Source organism: Littorina saxatilis, linkage group LG14, assembly GCF_037325665.1.
Source record: "Littorina saxatilis isolate snail1 linkage group LG14, US_GU_Lsax_2.0, whole genome shotgun sequence".
Classification (NCBI taxonomy): Eukaryota; Metazoa; Mollusca; class Gastropoda; order Littorinimorpha; family Littorinidae; genus Littorina; species Littorina saxatilis.
Window position 1 is genome coordinate 5,892,668 of NC_090258.1, and position 20,734 is coordinate 5,913,401.

The window sequence follows — 20,734 nt, forward strand, 5'->3', positions numbered from 1 at the left end:
CCTGCCTGAATAATGTTTTGTAACTGCTTTCACACACACAAAACAAACAAACAAGCAAACAACATCCCCTCCCTCCCTCCCTCTCTCAAAAACACACACACACACACTCATTCATACCGACACACACACACACATATTCTCACACACACACTCATACACACACACACAAACACACACACACAAACACACACACACACACACACACACACACACACACACACACACACACACACACACACACCTTAAGGTAGTGCTGACAGATATCGACAGGCAGGTACTCAATGTCCTCCAGTCTGGTGCTGTATTTACGCATTGAGCGGAACGGATCCCTGGTGTGTTTCTCCCCTGGTACACTGTAACACACATCTCTTGTTATGCACACACCTTCACATGCATGCATCTACACACACATGCACATGTTTAACACACATTTCTTGTCATGCACACACCTACACATGCATGCATCACACCATCCACTCACACCTGCGCATGTCTTGCACATGTGTGCCACACAATTATCTTGTCATGCAGACACCTACACATGCACATGTCTTGCACACATTCATGGACACACACATGCCACGGTGACACCACTATAACTATGTACGACATAAAAAGAAAAAAAATTACTTGTGGACATCCGCCTTGTGACCCCACTCTGCTGGATATTGTTTGCTAGCACACCTCTAAGTGTACTGTATGAGTCTCGGGCTATTTCTTACATAAATTATGATAATGTATGGTCACTTTGTAATGTAAATGGACTGCACTGTACAGATGATGTGGGCTGTGTATGACCCGTACTTTCCAAAGGATTCAACGTAGAAAATATGGATCGAACACGACCCACGCCACCCGAATAGGTACAAATGTTTTCTTGCAAATGTTAACCACATCTTTGCAGAGTAGGAGTCGTTCATAATCAATCAATCAATCAATGACGCTTATATCGCGCATATTCCGTGGGTACAGTTCTAGGCGCTCTGCAGTGATGCCGTGTGAGATGAAATTTTATACGGCCAGTAATTGCAGCCATTTCGGCGCATATTTACCTTTCACGGCCTATTATTCCAAGTCACACGGGTATAGGTAGACAATTATTAACTGTGCCTAAGCAATTTTGCCAGGAAAGACCCTTTTGTCAATCGTGGGATCTTTAACGTGCACACCCAATGTAGTGTACACTGTCTGGTATAAACACTGTAAAATGTCTTCTTAAATTCCATATGGGTCGTCCACAGCCCACATCATCCAGACTGTGTATTTCAAATCACACCATTGTTTGTTTGCACACATCATCCTTTGAAAAGTGGTCGGTAGGAAGTTCCTATGGTGTTTGAGGACTACACGGAGTCTCAATCAAACAACCCAAATATGTTCAGAGATACAGACACTTGTGTGAGGCTCTGGGATGTCCACGACCCATGAAGCACGATAACAGTTAAAACTTTACTTTCTGCAATTTTCACCTTCAACACAAAACCAATTCACTGTGTCCGTTGTCCACAGGGAGCGCATATAAGACATAATGTATGTCTCTGAAGCTGGGAAGAAATACTAAGCAAACAAAATAATATTCAGTAAAATATCTTTCAAACGCAATAAAAAACCAACTCAAAAGCATCAGAGAAACACTTGAAAATTGAACCGATTTCACAACCACATGCCAATCAATTTCAAATGCAGAAATAGTACAGTGATACCTGCGACAGAAGGACACCCTCGGGACCAGCCAAAAGTGGCCCTACATTGCAGGTGGTCTGTCATGACAGGTATATTTTGGTCAAGATAATAGATAAAGGGACAACAAAACGTGTTCTTTCAAGGGAGGTGTCCTTTCATCGGAGGTACCACTGTAAATTGAAGAGAAAACGATAACAAAATCTGTAACAGAACCCTCTTTACCGAGACAGGGATGGCCAAATCGTCCGCCCGATTGCCAGGGGCAAGTAAAAAATACGCTGGGCTTGTAAAAACTGCCTGGTAGCTCGCCCGGCTGGCCAGTGAAAATTCTGGTCAAATGCAACACTTTTGGTTGTACTATCAAGTTTCAAAGCCATTAAACCCTGATGCAGCAACTGTGGTATGTACAGGGCCAGCAACATTTCTGGCGAGCTAGTGACTTTCTTAAAATTGTGAGATTTGGCCATCCCTGCGAGACAAGGTCGTGGCATTAAAGTGGCGACGCCGGACAAGAGCCTACCTAATGTTATGCAGGTTAAGCAAGCGCTCTAGCTTCTTGTTGCGCTGCACGGCCAGCCGGTAGTCCATCAGTTCGGGTCTGAAAGGAAAGCCAGCAGCCACACTCACTCTCAGCGGGCAAACACTCAGCGGACATAGGAGCAAAGAAACACAACGCCTGACAAAAATCTGGTGGCAATGCAACACAGTCGTGTTTATTTATTCATTTATATCTTTATTTTTCAAATATACGGGCAGAATGTTCTTTTCCTCTGAAATATGATCTGATCACCTCATAAATCACCTCTGAAAAATAATTGAAAATTTTAATCTAAATTTTAATTTGATTATATACTTACCCAACTCACATACAGCAATTTACTTCAGTTTAGTGCTAGGACGCTGAATAGCATCGCCTTGGTAACAAGGGGAGGTCACCCTAAAAAAGAGCTACCTTGACCCCTTAACAGGACAAAGTCACACGTGACTTCCTGACCTTGCCGCCATCTTTGAATCATTCTATCGAAAGCGAACATAGAAAAATTTCCCTCTTTTTAGGAAAAACCCCCATAAAACCCCAAAAGCGGGGCAGGAGGGCGGGTATCCGCTATGTGAGTTGGGTAAGTATATAATCAAATTAAAATTTAGATTAAAATTTTCAATTAAATTACATATCTTATCCCAACTCACATACAGCAGAATGCTAATGAAGGAGGTGGGAAAACAAAATTCCACTTGTCCAGCAGCGACAATGGCTGGTAGGGAGCTACTGCCATCATGACGAGTGCTGGCCACATCTCGCAGGTAAAAGTTGATAAAGACGCCCTGCGATTTCCAGTAGGCAGCGTCTAGGACCTCTGCCAGCACGCCTGAGCGGAGGACTGCCAGAGAAGTAGCCCAGGCTCTGGCTTCATGAGTTCTTGACAACTTCCTAGGAAGGACAGAATGCCCAATCCCAACTTGTCTGTGCCACCACGCATACGCTTGTTTAATAAGCGTAGAGACCCATCTTACCAAAGTGACCCGCGACAAGTCCTTGCTCCTTTCAGTGTTAACTGAGATGAAGAGCAGTTTTTGGTCCCTAGACCTAATAGGCGTGGTACGGGATAAGTAGCTGGTAAGAGTATGAACAGGACAATTGACCATATCAGGGTCACCAGACGCAAGAATCCCACTTAAAGGAGGAATGCGAATAACAGAGGAGGACAGACCATGTTTTTGGTTTTCGGCAAGGAACCCCGGCCGAAATCTTAAAACAAAAGAGCCATAGCTCTCAAAAGAAATATCCTTAGCCAGGCCTGAAAGAGCGTGCACCTCACCGCCTCTACGGCAGAGGCTAACAAAACGAGGAACAAGGCTTTACGAGTCAAGTTAGCTAAGCTCGCTGAAGCTAAAGGCTCGAAATCCGAAGAGGCTAGAAACTTGCGTACCAAAAAATAAGTCCCACACGGGAAGAGGGGACTTAGCCTTCGTAAAACCAATCGCTGCCCCCTTAAGAACACTATCAATTACACCGCCCAGGTTAATGCTATGCCCTAATTGCTTCAGAGTAGAAGAAATGGCTGAGCGCCTGACTCTCAAAAAAGAAGGAGCCAAGCCCTGAGGAGCCAAACACGAGAGATGATTTGCTACATGCATAGAGCGAGGAGAAGTAGCAGTAACTCCATTCTCCGAGCACCACTTTGTCCAAGCTGACCAGTGTGACGCATAAACAGTGCTGGTCGATTCCCTGTGGGCCTTTGGACAAAGCCTAAAGTAGCGTCTGAGGAGCCAGGACGGCGCAGCGACCTAGAAAGAAGGGAGGGCCGTCTGCGAGGCGAAGGAGGACGGGGAACCAAAGTTGGCTGGGCCACCAACACCAAGCAAGGCTGTCCCCGCTCCGCCTTCCTGAAAACCTTTCCCAAGAGATGAAAAGGGGGGAAAGCATAGGCTATCAGACGCGACCAGTTTACTTCGAGGGCGTCTGTTTCCCTCCCCTCTGGGTCTGGAAAGGGGGAGACAAAGACCTGAAGCCTGCAGGAGAATCTTGTCACAAACAGATCGACTGTAGGCTTGCTGAAATGCCACCCAGACGTTGTAGGACCTGAAGAGTCAGAGTCTACTCCGTGTGCATCGTACGCGACGGGCGACTGAGGTAGTCCGCAAGAACGTTGAGTTTGCCTGGGATGTACTTCGCTGACAACAGAATAAGGTGCTGGCTGCCCCAGGCAAGAATCTGACCTGACCTGACAGAAAGAGCGAGAGACAAAGTGCCTCCCTGTTTGTTGATATAGGCCGCCATGGTCGTGTTGTCTGTGCGAACCGCAATTTGTTCGTTCCTGACCATAGACAGAAACGATTGGAGTCCCAGGAAAACAGCCTCTAACTCTAGGGCATTAATGTGCCCCCCACTCTGCGTCTCGTTCCACAGACCTGACGCAGTGTGAACAGAAAGATGGGCACCCCAGCCCTCCATAGACGCGTCTGTGAACAGAAACTCGTCCAGGGGGGGCAAACGAGATTGGCACTCCCTGTGAAATCCCAGGGAGCAGCCACTGCCTCGTTGTGTGCCGAAACCAGCTTTCAAGAGAGACTACTGTCTCCCAGCCCTGAAGAGAAGGCTTCCACAGCGAACTCAGGGCAGCCTAAAATGGCCGCTTGTGGACTCTGCCTAAGGGCACAAGAGTGGCCATCGCTTCCATTTGGCCAAGAAGAGAGGTCAGAACACGTACAGCCGCTCTCTTTATCAAGGACAGAGTACAAAACAGACTTTGCAACCTGTCCACCCTTCTCTGTGAAGGGCGTACCCGCCAATCGACGGTGTATGTCTTTGCGTGTGGAAGAAAAACAACCCCAATGCTAAAAACGTCTGTGCCAAACCTAGGCTTAGCCACATGATGGTGTTTAGTTCTTTCCGTAACCTCTTAGAAAGAAAAGCTGAAACTAAGGAATTCCTGCGAGTCCTTTGTGCTGCGCAGCGAAAGTCGCTGACAGAAGCCACTGCCTCAAGAGGTAGGCTTAGCCGGAAAAGTTCCGACTGAGAGGTTACGAGCAATGGCTCAGTGAGCCTAAAAATTTAGTCAGAATGTGAGCCCATAATTTGGACATGTTCTGGCGACTTGTCGGAAAACAAAGCTTATGACCCTGATGAGAAAGCGTAAGCCGTAAAAGCTGAGATAGTTTTAACAGCTTGCCTTGTTTTTTGCCACAGAGGCAAAAAACAAAAATTGAGGCCTTAGCAACCCCACCCTAGAAGGTGATAAATAAGAGGTATGCCGCACCAAAGATGGGCGTACATACCGCGAAGCTGCCTAAGGCAGAGGGTTTAACCCAATGTTTGTTTGCTTAGCTTCGTATCTTGCCTAAATAAAGGCCAAATGTGGCCAGCCGACGCAGATCACAGCTTCTCCCAGAAGATGAACCACAAAAAGCAAAGAGCGGAGTAGATCCGCCTCTTGTTTGCAACCTGAGCCAAGCAATGTGCCAAGAAAAGCGCTGGGAGGCTCCGCTGTTCAAAAGACTTTAGCCAAAGTAGCTAGAAGCGACATGACATCCTTCTCCCGTGCGTCACGACGAAACTCGAAGTTAACAAGAGCAGAGAAGATAGAGCTCTATAAAAAATCTTGCAAAGTTTCCGAAACAGAGGATAACTTGAAAAGATCATGTGCTTATTCCCCCAGAGACAAGAAAGAGGACTCAGTATAACATACTGTTCTACTGTAGCCGTCTTCCCTACCAGAATAGTGACAACTTTCTCCACCGAATCGTCACGAAACCTGAATGGGTCTAATGACGACGCGATCAATCTCGACAGAGATCTCTGCAAAGTCTCAGAGAGAGACGATAACTCAAGCAAGCGTAAGCCAGTTACTCCAAAGACAAAAGAGAATTCTCCGAAAACGGGACTACTCTGTCTCTGCTGTATCATCTTGCCTAAGGACTGCAAGTTCCGGAAAAGTGGAACGAGGCAAGGCAAACGAGCCAATCAAATTGACTGAATTATGCAGCAGTGTAAACTTCTTAGCCAAACCAGCAGGCAAAGCTGAGGCTAAAAACAAAGAAGCACGGTAAGGCTGCGCTGAATCAGGAGCCAGACCTTGTGCTGTTAACCACGGTACAGCGTGAAACGCACCGCCATACTGCCCAGTAGTCAGTAGCATAGACAGCTCAAACGCTACCAACGGGAATTTCCGAAAACGGAACTGCTGTTTACAGTCCTTCGCAGAACGGGAATCCCCCAAAGCGGAAGGAGGTTGGGCAACAAACCTACAAGTGTTGCCGCACCCTCCTCGAACTACCGTGAAGTAACTTCCGCCGCCAAAGCCAGTGCTAGCGGAAGTTCAACCAGTACACGGAAGTTGGCATCTTCGTCAACCTGAACAGAAGCACCAAAATCCGACTCATAATCCCGCACATCCGTGCAACAAGGCAACGAACTTCCGCCCTGACTACAATAGTCAGGCGAAGCGTCACCCAGAAGAGACGACACACGAGGGATGCGATACCCAAGCAGTGTGTCCCTAGGGACTGCTTTCCTGCCCAGAGGGCGGAAGCGGGGAAAGTCACCACCTCCTCAAAATACCGTGAAGCCACTTCCTCCGCTAAAGCCAGAGCTTGCGGAAGCTTAGTCGGTATGCGGAAGTTGACATCTTCGTCACCCTGGACGGAAGTGCCAAAATCCGACTCGTAGTCCCTCACTTCCGTGAAGTCAGGCAAGACACTTCCGCCGTGACTACCATAGTCCGACGAAGTGTCGCCCGGAAGAGACGCCCACGAGGGATTTTATACCCAAGCGGTACGTCTCTAGGGACTGCTTCCTGCCTGTAAGGCGGAAGCGGGGAAAGCTGTGAAAGCTGTGCTGCCGCACCAACTGCTCCGCTAGGGAGTGTCGGAGGACGCACTTCCCCTGTTCGGTCAGAGACCGAACGCGTGTCTGGGCTTTTCCCTCGATCTAGACGTTCACTTGATCGGAACGACGTAGACCGAGGGCCTAAGCTTTCGCGCACACGAACCGGTGTGGCTACTCTCTCCAAACCACGCACTTCGTTTTGGCCGGAGAACCCGGTTACTGGCGAAGTATAAATACCTTGATCGTCGTCAGTCCAAGAGGCCTGGGAACGCAGCAGGGAAACACCACGGCTGCCATCAAACGAGGCGTGAACGTCAGCGGACGTAAGGGAAGGCGGAACACACACCCTGGCAAGGGAACGCACACCTCCCACACCGGAAGGCAAAGACACATCTCAGCCTTGGTAGACGAAAACTCGGCTGAAAGAGAGGATATCTGAGCACTCAAGGAGTGCAAAATAGCATAAACATCCTGCTTCTCGCTAACAGGACCTGAACCGGACAAGACCGGTGAAGCAGCTGAAGGCAAACTAGGCATAGCCGGAGAATTAGGTAAGTCTAACGCAACATCAAACGAGGATTTAGTCAAGGATCTGTGACTTAAATCAAAGCTTAACCTGCCGACTCTACGACTTACAAGAAGGCTTCTTTGTGGGAGAAGGCTCGGCCACTGACTTAGCATTTTTATTCTTTCCTTATCCGACATGGCGAACGGAAAAAAAGTAAACAAAGCTAAGTACTCAACCAAACCTAAGTCACAAAACGATAACAAACGACAAAAAAGCTCATCCAAACACACAGTAGGAGCAGAGGGACCGTGTGCAAGTACCAAGGCAGGGTCTGACAAAGGCAGAAGTCAGACAAACCGGCTGAAAGCCGGAGCAAAATCAAAACACGTCTGTAGACACGGACCGCTGAAGATGGAATGATTCAAAGATGGCGGCAAGGTCAGGAAGTCACGTGTGACTTTGTCCTGTTTAGGGCAGGTGGGCCAGTGCAAAATTGACCAAATCGTTCAAAACACTGTTTTGGGTATTTTAGCAGATTATGTTTCCATAACATACCTATCATCCATGTGTGTCGGTGTTTTTGTCAAAAGTGTCCTATTTATCTGTCAATAAAGACAAAATGTGAACATGTGTGGCATTGATTGTCTTCTGTAGTCGATATTCCCCCGCCAAAAAATGTCTCATTTCAAAGGCTAGTTACGGCTTTGTCCTCAGCAAAACAGTGCATTCACGACATACGAAACTGCGCAGCAGCTCTTGACCTATAACATGACATCAGTGTTTTGATGAATGTTCCATTCACTCAGCCACTTGTCCGTTGCAAAGGCAGCAATCGTAATCGAACGGAAATGTCCTTATTTGGAAGGTACTCGACATCCATTGGTTCGTGTCATAAACCGAAATCGGGAACCAGTTTACTTTGTGAGTGCGCATGCTCAGCTTACGAATTTTGCATACGGAAACTACCGAAGAGACTCTCGGCCATGACGGGAACACCCGAAGTTCACTCGGTTTTACAACATCCTGGTTACACATCAAACGATCGGTGACAACCGAAAGCGAATTTTTCCTTGAGAAACAACCTTTGATACGATAACAATGGCTCGAAATAAGAAAGAGGACAATGTCTTTATTGGTTCGGTTAGCAACAACAAGTAGTTCCGCTGGTACTAGGCCAAAGTTTGGATTCTGTCGGTGTTTCCGATACAGAGGAAAGCTTTGATCTCCACGCAGATCCACAGGTCGCCATTTCCGAACACGCCATGCAGCACACTTTTTACGTCTCGGCACTGGCTTGCTTTGCGCTGAATTTGAGTCAGTTTCTGTGCAGTATCTCCTCGACAAGCAAGTTGAGCATTTGCTACGCAAAAAAACAAAAACAGGAGAAAGTATCCAACATCAGTCAGATTATCGGTAATGTTTGCTGGGCCTGCCATTTCCCAAACGAAACTGGATCAGCAACTGTTCGTATCAATCTGCGCTTTCGTAAATTCCGTCACTGTCTTGACGAACTGTGTCATTTTCTTCACCGCGATACACAGTTCATTGCGAAGAGCTTCCTCAGTAAATCGTTCAGATTCCACGTACGATTTGTTGTCAAAAAACAACTCAAACGAAAGTTTCAAACTCATCATCCTCCATCTTGCTTGTCGAAGCACCAAAGTACTGTATCGATGTAAAAACAAAAGCAGAAAACTTCGAGGAAACCAACAAATCGACGAGATAACGGAAGGAAATAAGTCTCGTTCTGGCTCAAGTAAGTTACCGTTAAAAATACCGTTATTCTCGCATGCAAATACAAACGAGAATCGGGTCATTGATACACGTTTAGCGCTAGGGCAGTATCCCCATGCTGGTTGACAGAGGGAAAGAAGGGATGGACGCATAAATTCTCTGCTGGCGTGCTAAAGGCTAAGTAGTTTGCAATTCAAATAAACTAAGCTGTTCATTCATAACACAGTTTTGTCCTTGTGTGTCTGTTTCAATAGTGTTTCTGTGGTGTTCAATCTTCAATGTCGTTTTTCTCAGTTCAGCCATTTTGCCTACGGTTACGTCTTGGGTTACGCGATTTCTCTGGCTGTAATTTAGCTAGAGCAATATTTTCTTTTGTAGTTTGTGCAGAATATAACATTCTGGGGGATTACGAAGGGATTTTGCTGAAATTTTATTATAGTCATATCCAGATTATTTCAAAAAATAATTTCGCAAGCGTTACCCTAAAGTTTGACAGTTGTAACAAAGAAGTGTTCCTAACTCCAAATATAAATATAATAAACAAGATCTGCTTCGTAATCCCCTAGAGCATACCCAGAAGGATAAAATAAAACAATAATTAGAAGTGTGACAATCACATCTGATGAAAATCCGTGTATCTCCTGTACTCCACTTTTGTCTGTATTTTGACTGTTTTTGTCGCGTAAAACAAAAACCAGCAACCGAAAATACAAAAAGTGACTATTCTTTGTCATCATTTGTTCATTTCTTTCATAAAATAACATTCAGACACAATAAAACATTGAAAATTAAAAAAAAGGTAGTGCACTGGCCCACCTCCCCTTAAGGGGTCAAGGTAGCTCTTTTTTAGGGTGACCTCCCCTTGTTACCAAGGCGATGCTATTCAGCGTCCTAGCACTAAACTGAAGTAAATTGCTGTATGTGAGTTGGGATAAGATATGTAATTTAATCACTCACGCATTGTAAGAGCTAACATGCCCAAGTTAATAACAAAGAGGAAATCTTGGACTGGACAGCCTCACCCCCAGGTAAAGGGTAGGAGGTGGGTGGGGGGAGATGAGATCGAGGCCTGATTACATGACGATGGACAAGATTTTCAAACTGAGAACACAAAAGCATCTGTAAAATCTTCTGTTGATGTTACTTTTGACCCCCTAGCATATACAAGCCTCTTATATCTGTTATATACTAGCAGCAAACAATTGATACAGCTGTAGTGTTACTTGCCATTGCACTATATGCATACCTGTCAAGTACTTTTGGCCTCTGACCATAGTAAATGGCATAAGAAACCATAGTTGGGGATCAAAAACCATAGTTAATGCGTGGATCAGGATGTGGTTAAACGCACAAATTCAACTTCTCACGCATCCACACTAAACCAATCAGATTGTTTTTCGCAAACTTAAAGTAAAACACATAAATTCCTTTCTACACAAACTGCTCTTTATTTACCACTACATGTAATACATTTACACTGCACTCTTGTTCGTTCATTTTTTTGTCACTTGTCACTTGTGTTCTTTGTTGTATTCATCTGTGCAAATCTTTGCTTTGTCAATCATGCTGCCAGTCACCTTAAAATCATGGCAGCATGCATCAGAGTTAATTTTGACCTGTAAGAAGGCAGTCAGTGTGTCAGCTCCCAGACTGTGATCCAGCACTTGAAGGTGTTGCAGGGTTTCACTGCCAAATGGAAATTTATTCAACATTTTCCTCACACAGGCCACGTAGAACTGGCGCACATCATGCCAGAACTTCTGTTGTGTGGCTGGTGCAAGCTCCTCCTCAGAAATGAATGAACGGCAGTCCATGCCAGCAAAAAAAAATAAATAAAAAAAATTTATGGTTTGAGGTATACGACGTAGGACCCAAAAAACACCGAAAAACCGTAAGAATTACGCAGAATGCGTAGGACTTGACAGGTATGTATATGTATACTATTTTTATTTTGCATACTGTGTACAATATCAAATAAATCATCACACTTTAGCATATATATGCACACACAAAAACAAAAAACAAAACTTCAGCAGGAGCCCAGCACCAAATTCTACCAAACTTCACACCAATCACCACAGCACGCAGAGGGGGGTAGGGGAGAGAGCGTGAGAGGGTAAAAACAGCAAGGGAGGTAACTGACCTTGAGGACATTTCCAAAGACATGAGTTCTTTCTCATCCTCCAGAGCCTTGGATCGTCGGTCGGCCTCCTGCAGCTGATGCTCCAAACTCTGACACACAGATATGCAGATGAAGAATTACTGCTGCCCTCTACTGAAAAACTGATGAGACATAACGTAGAGCGCATTTGCACAGATCCTTCTTCTTCTTCTGCGTTCATGTTGGACACGGGTCAACTTTTTATGATGACTAAGATACAGTGACCATGTCCTTCCTCCGTGTCACCAATGTAGCTCACACACACTTAGGTAGTGGGACTCTTGTAGCTGCAAGCTTTCCATTAGGAGGAGGCGACCAGCAATGGAATAATAAAGTATAGATAGATAGATAAATAAATAAATAAATAAATACAAACCTCAAAGAATTCAGACTACCGTACCTTGACGACACTCCTTGCGTTGTTCATGGGCTCCAGGCCTGATTCCGACAACGGTCCCTCGTCCTCATAGTCATCCTGACAGTGAAGACGGCTCTCCCCTCTCCTCCACAACAAAGACAATATCACACTCTCAACATAACACTCTCAACATCACAGTCATAACATGACACTCACAACATGACATTCATTTCATCACACTCATTATATCACACTCATAATATCACACTCATAATATCACACTCATAATATCACACTCATAATATCACACTCATAATACCACACTCATAATACCACACTCATAATACCACACTCATAATATCACACTCATAATATCACACTCACAATATCACACTCATAATATCACACTCATAATATCACACTCATAATATCACACTCATAATACCACACTCTAACATCACATACAAAACACAGGGATGTTGTTTTGCATCGACAGAAAAGTCAAAAATGTATTTCAAATTGCCAAAACGTTGCCAAAATGCTTCCTTTGCAGAGTGGAAAATGCTGCTGAATTAATTTGCAAACAGTACACATCAATATAAGTCATGAAATCACAGCTGCCAAAAAATCGCACAAAGCAGACAGACAGTGACAAATTATTTTCGTTATAGACATGTATGTCCAGGTGGAATAACACTCTTGTTAACACCAGTTTGTTTACAATGTACTATGTGGCCTATTCAGAAAAAAAGGTACATTTAAACATTAAACCATTGTGCTGTCAAACCTGCCATGTACAGAGGGACCCCCCTGTTAAGACCCCCCGATTTAAGACTTCTTCCCTTTTAAGAGTAAGACCTTGTTTTCTTTGACTTTCTATTCATAACCTCTGTGGGCGGGGATGTAGCTCAGTCAGGGCGGGGACGTAGCTCAGTCGGTAGCGCGCTGGATTTGTATCCAGTTGGCCGCTGTCAGCGTGAGTTCGTCCCCACGTTCGGCGAGAGATTTATTTCTCAGAGTCAACTTTGTGTGCAGACTCTCCTCGGTGTCCGAACACCCCCGTGTGTACACGCAAGCACAAGACCAAGTGCGCACGAAAAACATCCTGTAATCCATGTCAGAGTTCGGTGGGTTATAGAAACATGAAAATACCCAGCATGCTTCCTCCGAAAAACGGCGTATGGCTGCCTAAATGGCGGGGTAAAAAAACGGTCACACACGTAAAATTCCACTCATGCAAAAAACACGAGTGTACGTGGGAGTTTCAGCCCACGAACGCAGAAGAAGATAACCTCTGTAAATTGACCCCTGTGTTAAGGCTCATTCCGTTTTAAGACCCGATTTTGTCAGATTTTCTGAGGTCTTAAAAAGGAGGTTCCACTGTACACACAATGAATAGCTGCAGTGCAAGATATAAGCGTGACTCACTTTGCCATTTCTAGATCCTTCTTGACATTGTACAGCTGCTTTTCATACATGTCAATGATGTCCAACAACCTGCGACACAGTGGGTTTGACATGAAATATACAAACACAGTCAATCAGTACAGTATTGTAGGTTTTTTGTACCAGGTATACTGTATTACCATTCATGCTGGATGTTTTGTAAATTGCTTTGACTAAAAAGGCAACACTTCCCACACAAAAATGGTCACACAGTAAAGGTGATGAGTACATGGGTGCAACCTGGAAAATTCCAAAAACCGGCAAAAGTTGGGGTCCAGCTTTTTTAGTATTTAAAATGCCAAAAAAACCCTCTCCTGGAACAAAAACATCGGCAGCCGATGAAACCAAAAACCGGCTGCCGGCATGTAGCCGGCAGAGTTGCACCCATGTAAGTAATAATGTAGCAATAGCGTCTATTTTGATACCAAAAAAACCCTGTCTGATGCAACGAAAATTGGAACAGAGAATGAAACTATGGTAACATACCAGAAATTTGCCCTGTTACCACGAACACTGGTTTAGTCTGAAGTAACAACAACAACAACAACAACAACAACAACAACAACAACAACATGAAACTTGCAAACCCCCCCCCCCCCCCCCCCCTTTAAAAAAGCAGATGTTTTCTATCAGTAACTGGAAGGAAAAAATGGTGAAAAATGAGCATTTCTTTTTCTTCTTCTCCTTTGTTTTCTTCTTCTCCTTTGTTCATTGGCTGAAACTCCCACGTTCACTCATGTTTAAGCATGAGTGGATTTTTACGTGTATGTCCGTTTTTACCCCGCCATTTAGAGGAATTCAACTCACTTGCTGTCGGTGAGTGAATGCGCTCTGGCCATTCGTTTCTTGACCTCCACGAAGATCTGGTTCTGTCGAATGACTCGCTTCTTCTCCTGAAACACCACACTCACTGTACAGTGGAACCCCCCTTGTAAGACATCAACAAATCTGACAAAATCAGGTCTGAACAGGGAGGGAGTCTCAAAATGGAGGTACAGTTACAGAGGTTAGGCCAAAAAAAATAAAAATAGTCTGTTTATGGTAACATAGGCAAAAAAAATAGGGTCAGTAGGTCGGGATTTTTTTTATTTTTTCAAAAAACCATACTTTTAAGTTATTTTGCCAAAAAACCCAAACTTTTTTTATTTTTTATTTAAAAAAAAAAAAATTTCTTCTCCCAAATGCCCCAAAAAAGTCTTGGGTCGCGCAAAAAAATAGGGTCGGTCGACACTATTTTTTTTCCCCCTTATGAATAGAAAGTCCAAAACAGTAAGGTCTGAACAGGGGGGAGGTCTTAAAAGGGGGGTTCCACTGTATTCTACAAACAATACAGTAGAACCTCCTCTTTTATTTTTAAGACCCCCCAGAATATGATACAATCAGGCCTTGAATCAAAATGAGGTCAATTTAAAAAGGCTATGAACAGAAAACCTGAAAAAGCAAGGCCTTGAAAAAGGAAAAGTCCGAAACCTGGGGGTCCTAAAAGGGGGGGTTCCACTGTAATAGTTACAATGGCGCAAGCATAACCCACAAACTTGCATCTCTCTCTACACACACACACACACACACACACACACACACACACACACACACACACACACACACTAACACACACACACACACACACACAAAGACACCTCTGTGTACAAAACACAACAACTCACCTCCTCAGTGAGAATCTTCAGTTTTTTCTTCAGTTTGTCCACCTCCAGCTCCTTCTCACCGAACGTCTCCTCCAGTTGCTTACAGCGCATGTGGATGGCCGACCGCAGGTTACTTCCCTTCTGCGTGTCGTCTGCCACCTGTGCTGACGACATGTCTCGCTCCCGCTCTAACTCCTGTCATCATCATTCAACCGAGCGTCACCAGCAATAGAAGAATTCACCGCTCTAACTCCTGTCATCATCATACAACCGAGCGTCACCAGCAATAGAAGAATTCACCGCTCTAACTCCTGTCATCATCATACAACCAAGCGTCACCAGCAATAGAAGAATTCACCGCTCTAACTCCTGTCATCATCATACAACCGAGCGTCACCAGCAATAGAAGAATTCACCGCTCTAACTCCTGTCATCATCATACAACCGAGCGTCACCAGCAATAGAAGAATTCACCGCTCTAACTCCTGTCATCATCATACAACCGAGCGTAACCAGCAATAGAAGAATTCACCGCTCTAACTCCTGTCATCATCATACAACCGAGCGTCACCAGCAATAGAAGAATTCACCGCTCTAACTCCTGTCATCATCATACAACCGAGCGTCACCAGCAATAGAAGAATTCACCGCTCTAACTCCTGTCATCATCATACAACCGAGCGTCACCAGCAATAGAAGAATTCAAGAAATACAGTAGAACCCCCAGCCAAAGGTGAGTTCACCATTTGTTGGACTTTCAGGGCTGACCCCCCTTTTAAGACCCTTTCTTTTTCTTCTTCTTCAGCGTTCGTCGGTTGTGTCCCTTATAATCTTAGGACTGCTGATCGTATGAACTCGCAAGTTCGGCGCAGGTCTTCCTCAGTTCCCCAAAGTTTTGTGTCGGGGGTTGTCCTCTCTGGCCAGGGTTTTAAGACCCTGTTTTCTTAGACTTTTTATTCACAACCTCTGTAAATTGACCCCCATTTTAACTTCAAGACTCGCTCCTTTTTAAGACCTAATTTTGTGAACATTTTTGGCAGTCTTAAAAGGGAGGTTCCACAGTAACTCTGTGGGGTTTGTATGAGTTGTGAAAGAGTGAATACCCCTGCTTTCAGTGAGACGTAGGGCGGGGATGTAGCTCAGTCAGTAGCGCGCTGGATTTGTATCCAGTTGGCCGCTGTCAGCGTGAGTTCGTCCCCACGTTCGGCGAGAGATTTATTTCTCAGAGTCAACTTTGTGTGCAGACTCTCCTCGGTGTCCGAACACCCCCGTGTGTACACGCAAGCACAAGACCAAGTGCGCACGAAAAAGATCCTGTAATCCATGTCAGAGTTCGGTGGGTTATAGAAACACGAAAATACCCAGCATGCTTCCTCCGAAAACGACGTATGGCTGCCTAAATGGCGGGGTAAAAAACGGTCATACACATAAAATTCCACTCGTGCAAAAAACACGAGTGTACGTGGGAGTTTCAGTACACGAACGCAGAAGAAGAAGAAGTGAGACGTATTCCTCTCCTGACATTACAGGCCAGTGACTAGCGAGGGTGTGTCTGAAGCACGTGGACAGGAGCATGTGTGGATTGTTTGCCTCACTAAAAGCAAGGGTATTCACTCTTTCACAACCCATACTTCTTTCTTCTTCTGTGTTCGTGGGCTGAAACTCCCACGTACACTCGTGTTTTTTGCACGAGTACACTCGTGTTTTTTGCACGAGTGGAATTTTACGTGTATGACCGTTTTTTATCCCGCCATTTAGGCAGCCATACGCCGTTTTCGGAGGAAGCATGCTGGGTATTTTCGTGTTTCTATAACCCACCGAACTCTGACATGGATTGCAGGATCTTTTCCGTGCGCACTTGGTCTTGTGCTTGCGTGTACACACGAAGGGGGATAAGCCACTAGCAGGTCTGCACATAAGTTGACCTGGGAGATCGGAAAAATCTCCACACTTAACCCACCAGGCGGCCGCGGCCGGGATTCGAACCCTCGACCTTCCGATTAAGAGGCCGACGTCTTACCACCCCGCCACAGTGCCCGTCGTTTGTCCATGGGTGTTACTGGGAAAAATCAAAAAACCTGAAAGGCAGGGGTCCAAAATGCTCAAGTTTGAAAGAAAGTTTCTGGACACCGACGAAACCAAATCATAATAAGCAAGATGGCGGCAAATCCAAGGGAGCGAACCGAGAAAGCACGCGAACCGGTGTCAAAAGTCGGATCGGAACCGCTGCTCGTTATTTCAACTTAGCGAAACTAAGCTTTTTTTTTTTTTTTTTTTTTTTAAACCCGGAAAACCGGAATTTCCGGCTTCAGATTTTTTCAAAAACCGGAAATCCGGCAAAAGCCGGAAGAGTAACACCCAAGTTTGTCTCACTAAAAGCAAGGGTACTCACTCTTTCACAACCCATACAAACCCAACAGAGTCATTTCCGAACATCGTCTATTCATGTACCTGTACTTTCTCTATTATTTCAGCATCTTGGGCAGTTCCTGATGTCATGGATTGATTAAGTAATTTTTGGCTCACGTAAGTGTAGCCTATGCGATGATAAACTTTGTCTGTCTGTGCGTGCGTGTGTGTGTGATAGAAACTTTAACATTTCCGAGTCTATGGATAAAGCTCGCATAAGAAGACTACGTCTCGGTCAAAAGTGTTTGACGTGTGTGATAGAAACTATTTGAAGACGTCACATTATGACGTAAGAGGGTTAGACGTCACGCAAAGGAATTACTGAAAGTCTCGGTCATTGTTATTGTGAGCGGGCCGAGACTAATTGGCAGATCCAGGGTCTCGCTTTCTTGCACAGTTTCACAGTGTGTGTGTGTGTGTGTGTGTGTGTGTGTGTGTGTGTATGTGTGACAGAGTGATTGAGTTTGTGTTACTGTTTGTCGATTTCTTACGTGAGCCTTGAAGGCTTCGCCTCTTGTCTCAATACTCATTGCATACAGATGTAATGCTTACAAAATACCAGCCAGGTAGTCTGTGTGTGTTGTGTTGTGAAAGATCTTGTATATGTAGCACAATACGTTTTGCAGTATCACGCAAACTAATACACACTGTAGACCTGACTTACTTTCTCATACATCCACACACACACACAAGACAAATTACCAAAAAAACTTCAACACACACACAAACTAACACACAAAAAGACATACATCCGGCATGACAAAATGAACAGTACCTGAACTCGAACACACACACACACACACACACACACACACCACACACACCACACCCCACACACACACACACACACACACACACACACACACACACACACACACACACCACATCACACCACACCCCACACACACACACACACACACACACACACACACACACACACACACACACAACAACAGTACCTGAACTCGAACACACACACACAAACACACAAATAGACATACATCCAGCATGATAAAAGGAGCAAAGAAACCAACTGTACCTGAACTCGAACACACACACACACGCACACACACACACACACACACACACACACACACACACACACACACACACACACACACACACACACATTCATCCAGCATGACAAAAGGAAGAAAGAAACCATCAGTACCTGAACTCTCTTCCTAGAGCACTCCAGCATGATCTTCAGATCCTTTGACCTTGCCTGCAGCTTGTCTGACTTGTCTGTCAGCCCCGCAATGTCCTCCCTGTGTCAACAAGGTCAAGGTCACAACAAGGTCAGGACAGAGAAAGACACTTAGTGCTAGCCTTATCCAAGAGAAAAAGCATATTGCAGTAACATTTCACAACAAACATGAATACTATTGTTGAACCTTTCCTAAAAACAAACAAACCCAGCAATCTAAGAAAATTAGGTCTTTAAGATGGAGGTTAACTTGCAAATTAAATGCTATTAGCAAAAACAGAAATGCAAGAAAACGGTATCAAAAGGGGTCATGGCTGAGGGGTTAAATCAGACAGGTCTTAAATGGTGGTAGGTTGGGGAAGGATACCTTGATACCGTCTTAGACAGTCACAGTTAAAGAATAATAAAAAGTGTTTGTTTCTGATGATACTGCATTGATTATTATCTCCTGAGGTCAATTAAATTAAATAAATCACCTTCTTTGAACATTAATAAGCTACTGCATGTAATAGCCTACCATTTGAAACACATGTACAAAATCAATGACTTTGTACTCTGAAGCACCTATCCCATCTCCTCCCTCTTTTCTCTGTAACATTCATCTTGTGGGCCTGGAGTCAGTCTCTCTCTCCCCCCTCCCTCTACCTTCCCTGAAGATGCAATTTGTGTGGCATATCTCACACACAGCCACAGACAGACAAAGACAGGCACGTACACATGCATGCACCTGTACATACCCACAAACACACAAACACACAATAACAATAACAATAACAATAACAATAACAGCACTTTATTGTCCATTAAAATGGAAATTTTTCTTTGGCACACCCCGCCTGCCTGTAAACGATTATAACAATTGTGTACACACACACACACACACACACACACACACACACACACACACACACACACACACACACACACACACAGAACTGACTTGAGTTGTTTGTTAGCCTCCATGAGGTCATGCACCAGTGTCTGCCTGTGGTCGCTCTCTGCCAGCAAGGTCAACAGGTTGTGACGCAACGTGTCATTGCTGTCCGGGTCCAGGCAGACGTAGCGACCTGACATTGCAAGTCAAGACAGAATGCAAGAATCTCTATTATATCTTGCACATAGAAAAAGAAAGAAAATAAAAGAGCAAAACGTAAAAGCATGAAAAACCCTTCATAAGAGAATTTACTTGTGATCTACTGTCCCTGCTGTTCTGTTGGACGGTAGGTGTATAATAACCATAACCACAGGCGGGCACAGCTATCTCTGTGTGTCCTAAACCTCCACAATATATTGTTAGTGTGTTTAATTTATAATTTTAACTTGTTGTGCGCACTTGTGTTGTATGCATTATTTCATGGCTTTGTTTTCTTCTTCTTTGTTCATAGGCTGAAACTCCCACGTTCACTTTTTGCACGAGTTGATTTTTACATGTATGATCGTTTTTACCCTGCCATTCAGGCAGCCATACGCCGATTCCGGCGGGGGAGCATGGCTTTGTAAAACAAATAAGAAACAAACCACTTTTTTAATCAAGTGCGCAGACATTACCTGTTGAAACAGGGACATCTGTGGCCGGCAGAGCTCTCACGGCCTGGAAACCTCGTTTATGTAACTGTCTGTTCACCTCCGACCACTCCCTCACCTCGCCCTGCAAAACACAAGACACATGTTCAGTGCGAACGAGAAGAAGAAAGACTTGTGTCAACACAACGGACACATGCACCGGTGTACTCACCTTTCAGCTCTTTCGAAAAAGGAAACTTTAGGTTAAAGAATTGGTACCTGTGTGCTCTTAGATGACATTGACAACACCACATTGACAACACCACATTGACAACACCACATTGACAACACCACATTGACAACACCACATTGACAACACCACATTGACAACACCACATTGACAACACCACATTTGTCAATACACACACAAATAACACTAACAGCCAGGCTTTTTTTTTTTTAACTGTTATGTATGTTGTAGGGATGCGGAAATTCACTCACCCACGGTAAGTAGACATTTTGCTGGGCGAGTAAAACTAAAAGTCGTAAATAAATTTCCCACCAGCTGAGTAGCAATTTTGTCTATCCTCAAGTACTATTTTTAAGTTTTTAACCCTTAACAGCTGTTGAAAGTTTTGGGCGAGTAATAATGTCTGTTGAAAAGTGAATTTCAAAATTGTCTAGCCTGTCAGGATAGTGGAAATGTTTGATCTTCTGCATCCCTGATGTTGTAACTACAAAATTTAGATCATTGCT

General features: G+C 44.6%; 1 protein-coding gene across 2 annotated transcripts in view; it reads right to left on the minus strand.

The window, feature by feature from the left end:
- LOC138946977 (centrosomal protein of 70 kDa-like) overlaps positions 1-20,734 on the minus strand; it is a 36,346-nt gene that overhangs the window by 12,102 nt on the left and 3,510 nt on the right. The window contains exons 3-12 of one of the 2 annotated variants that reach the window (XM_070318401.1): positions 20,024-20,123; positions 19,416-19,542; positions 18,440-18,536; positions 14,881-15,054; positions 14,024-14,109; positions 13,199-13,267; positions 11,813-11,915; positions 11,395-11,483; positions 2,204-2,281; positions 242-353 (exon numbers count right to left, since the gene is read on the minus strand). In XM_070318401.1, coding sequence (XP_070174502.1) covers positions 242-353; positions 2,204-2,281; positions 11,395-11,483; positions 11,813-11,915; positions 13,199-13,267; positions 14,024-14,109; positions 14,881-15,054; positions 18,440-18,536; positions 19,416-19,542; positions 20,024-20,123 — 1,035 coding nt within the window. The remainder of the gene's footprint in view (positions 1-241; positions 354-2,203; positions 2,282-11,394; positions 11,484-11,812; positions 11,916-13,198; positions 13,268-14,023; positions 14,110-14,880; positions 15,055-18,439; positions 18,537-19,415; positions 19,543-20,023; positions 20,124-20,734) is intronic. The other variant, XM_070318402.1, reaches the window with a different exon arrangement.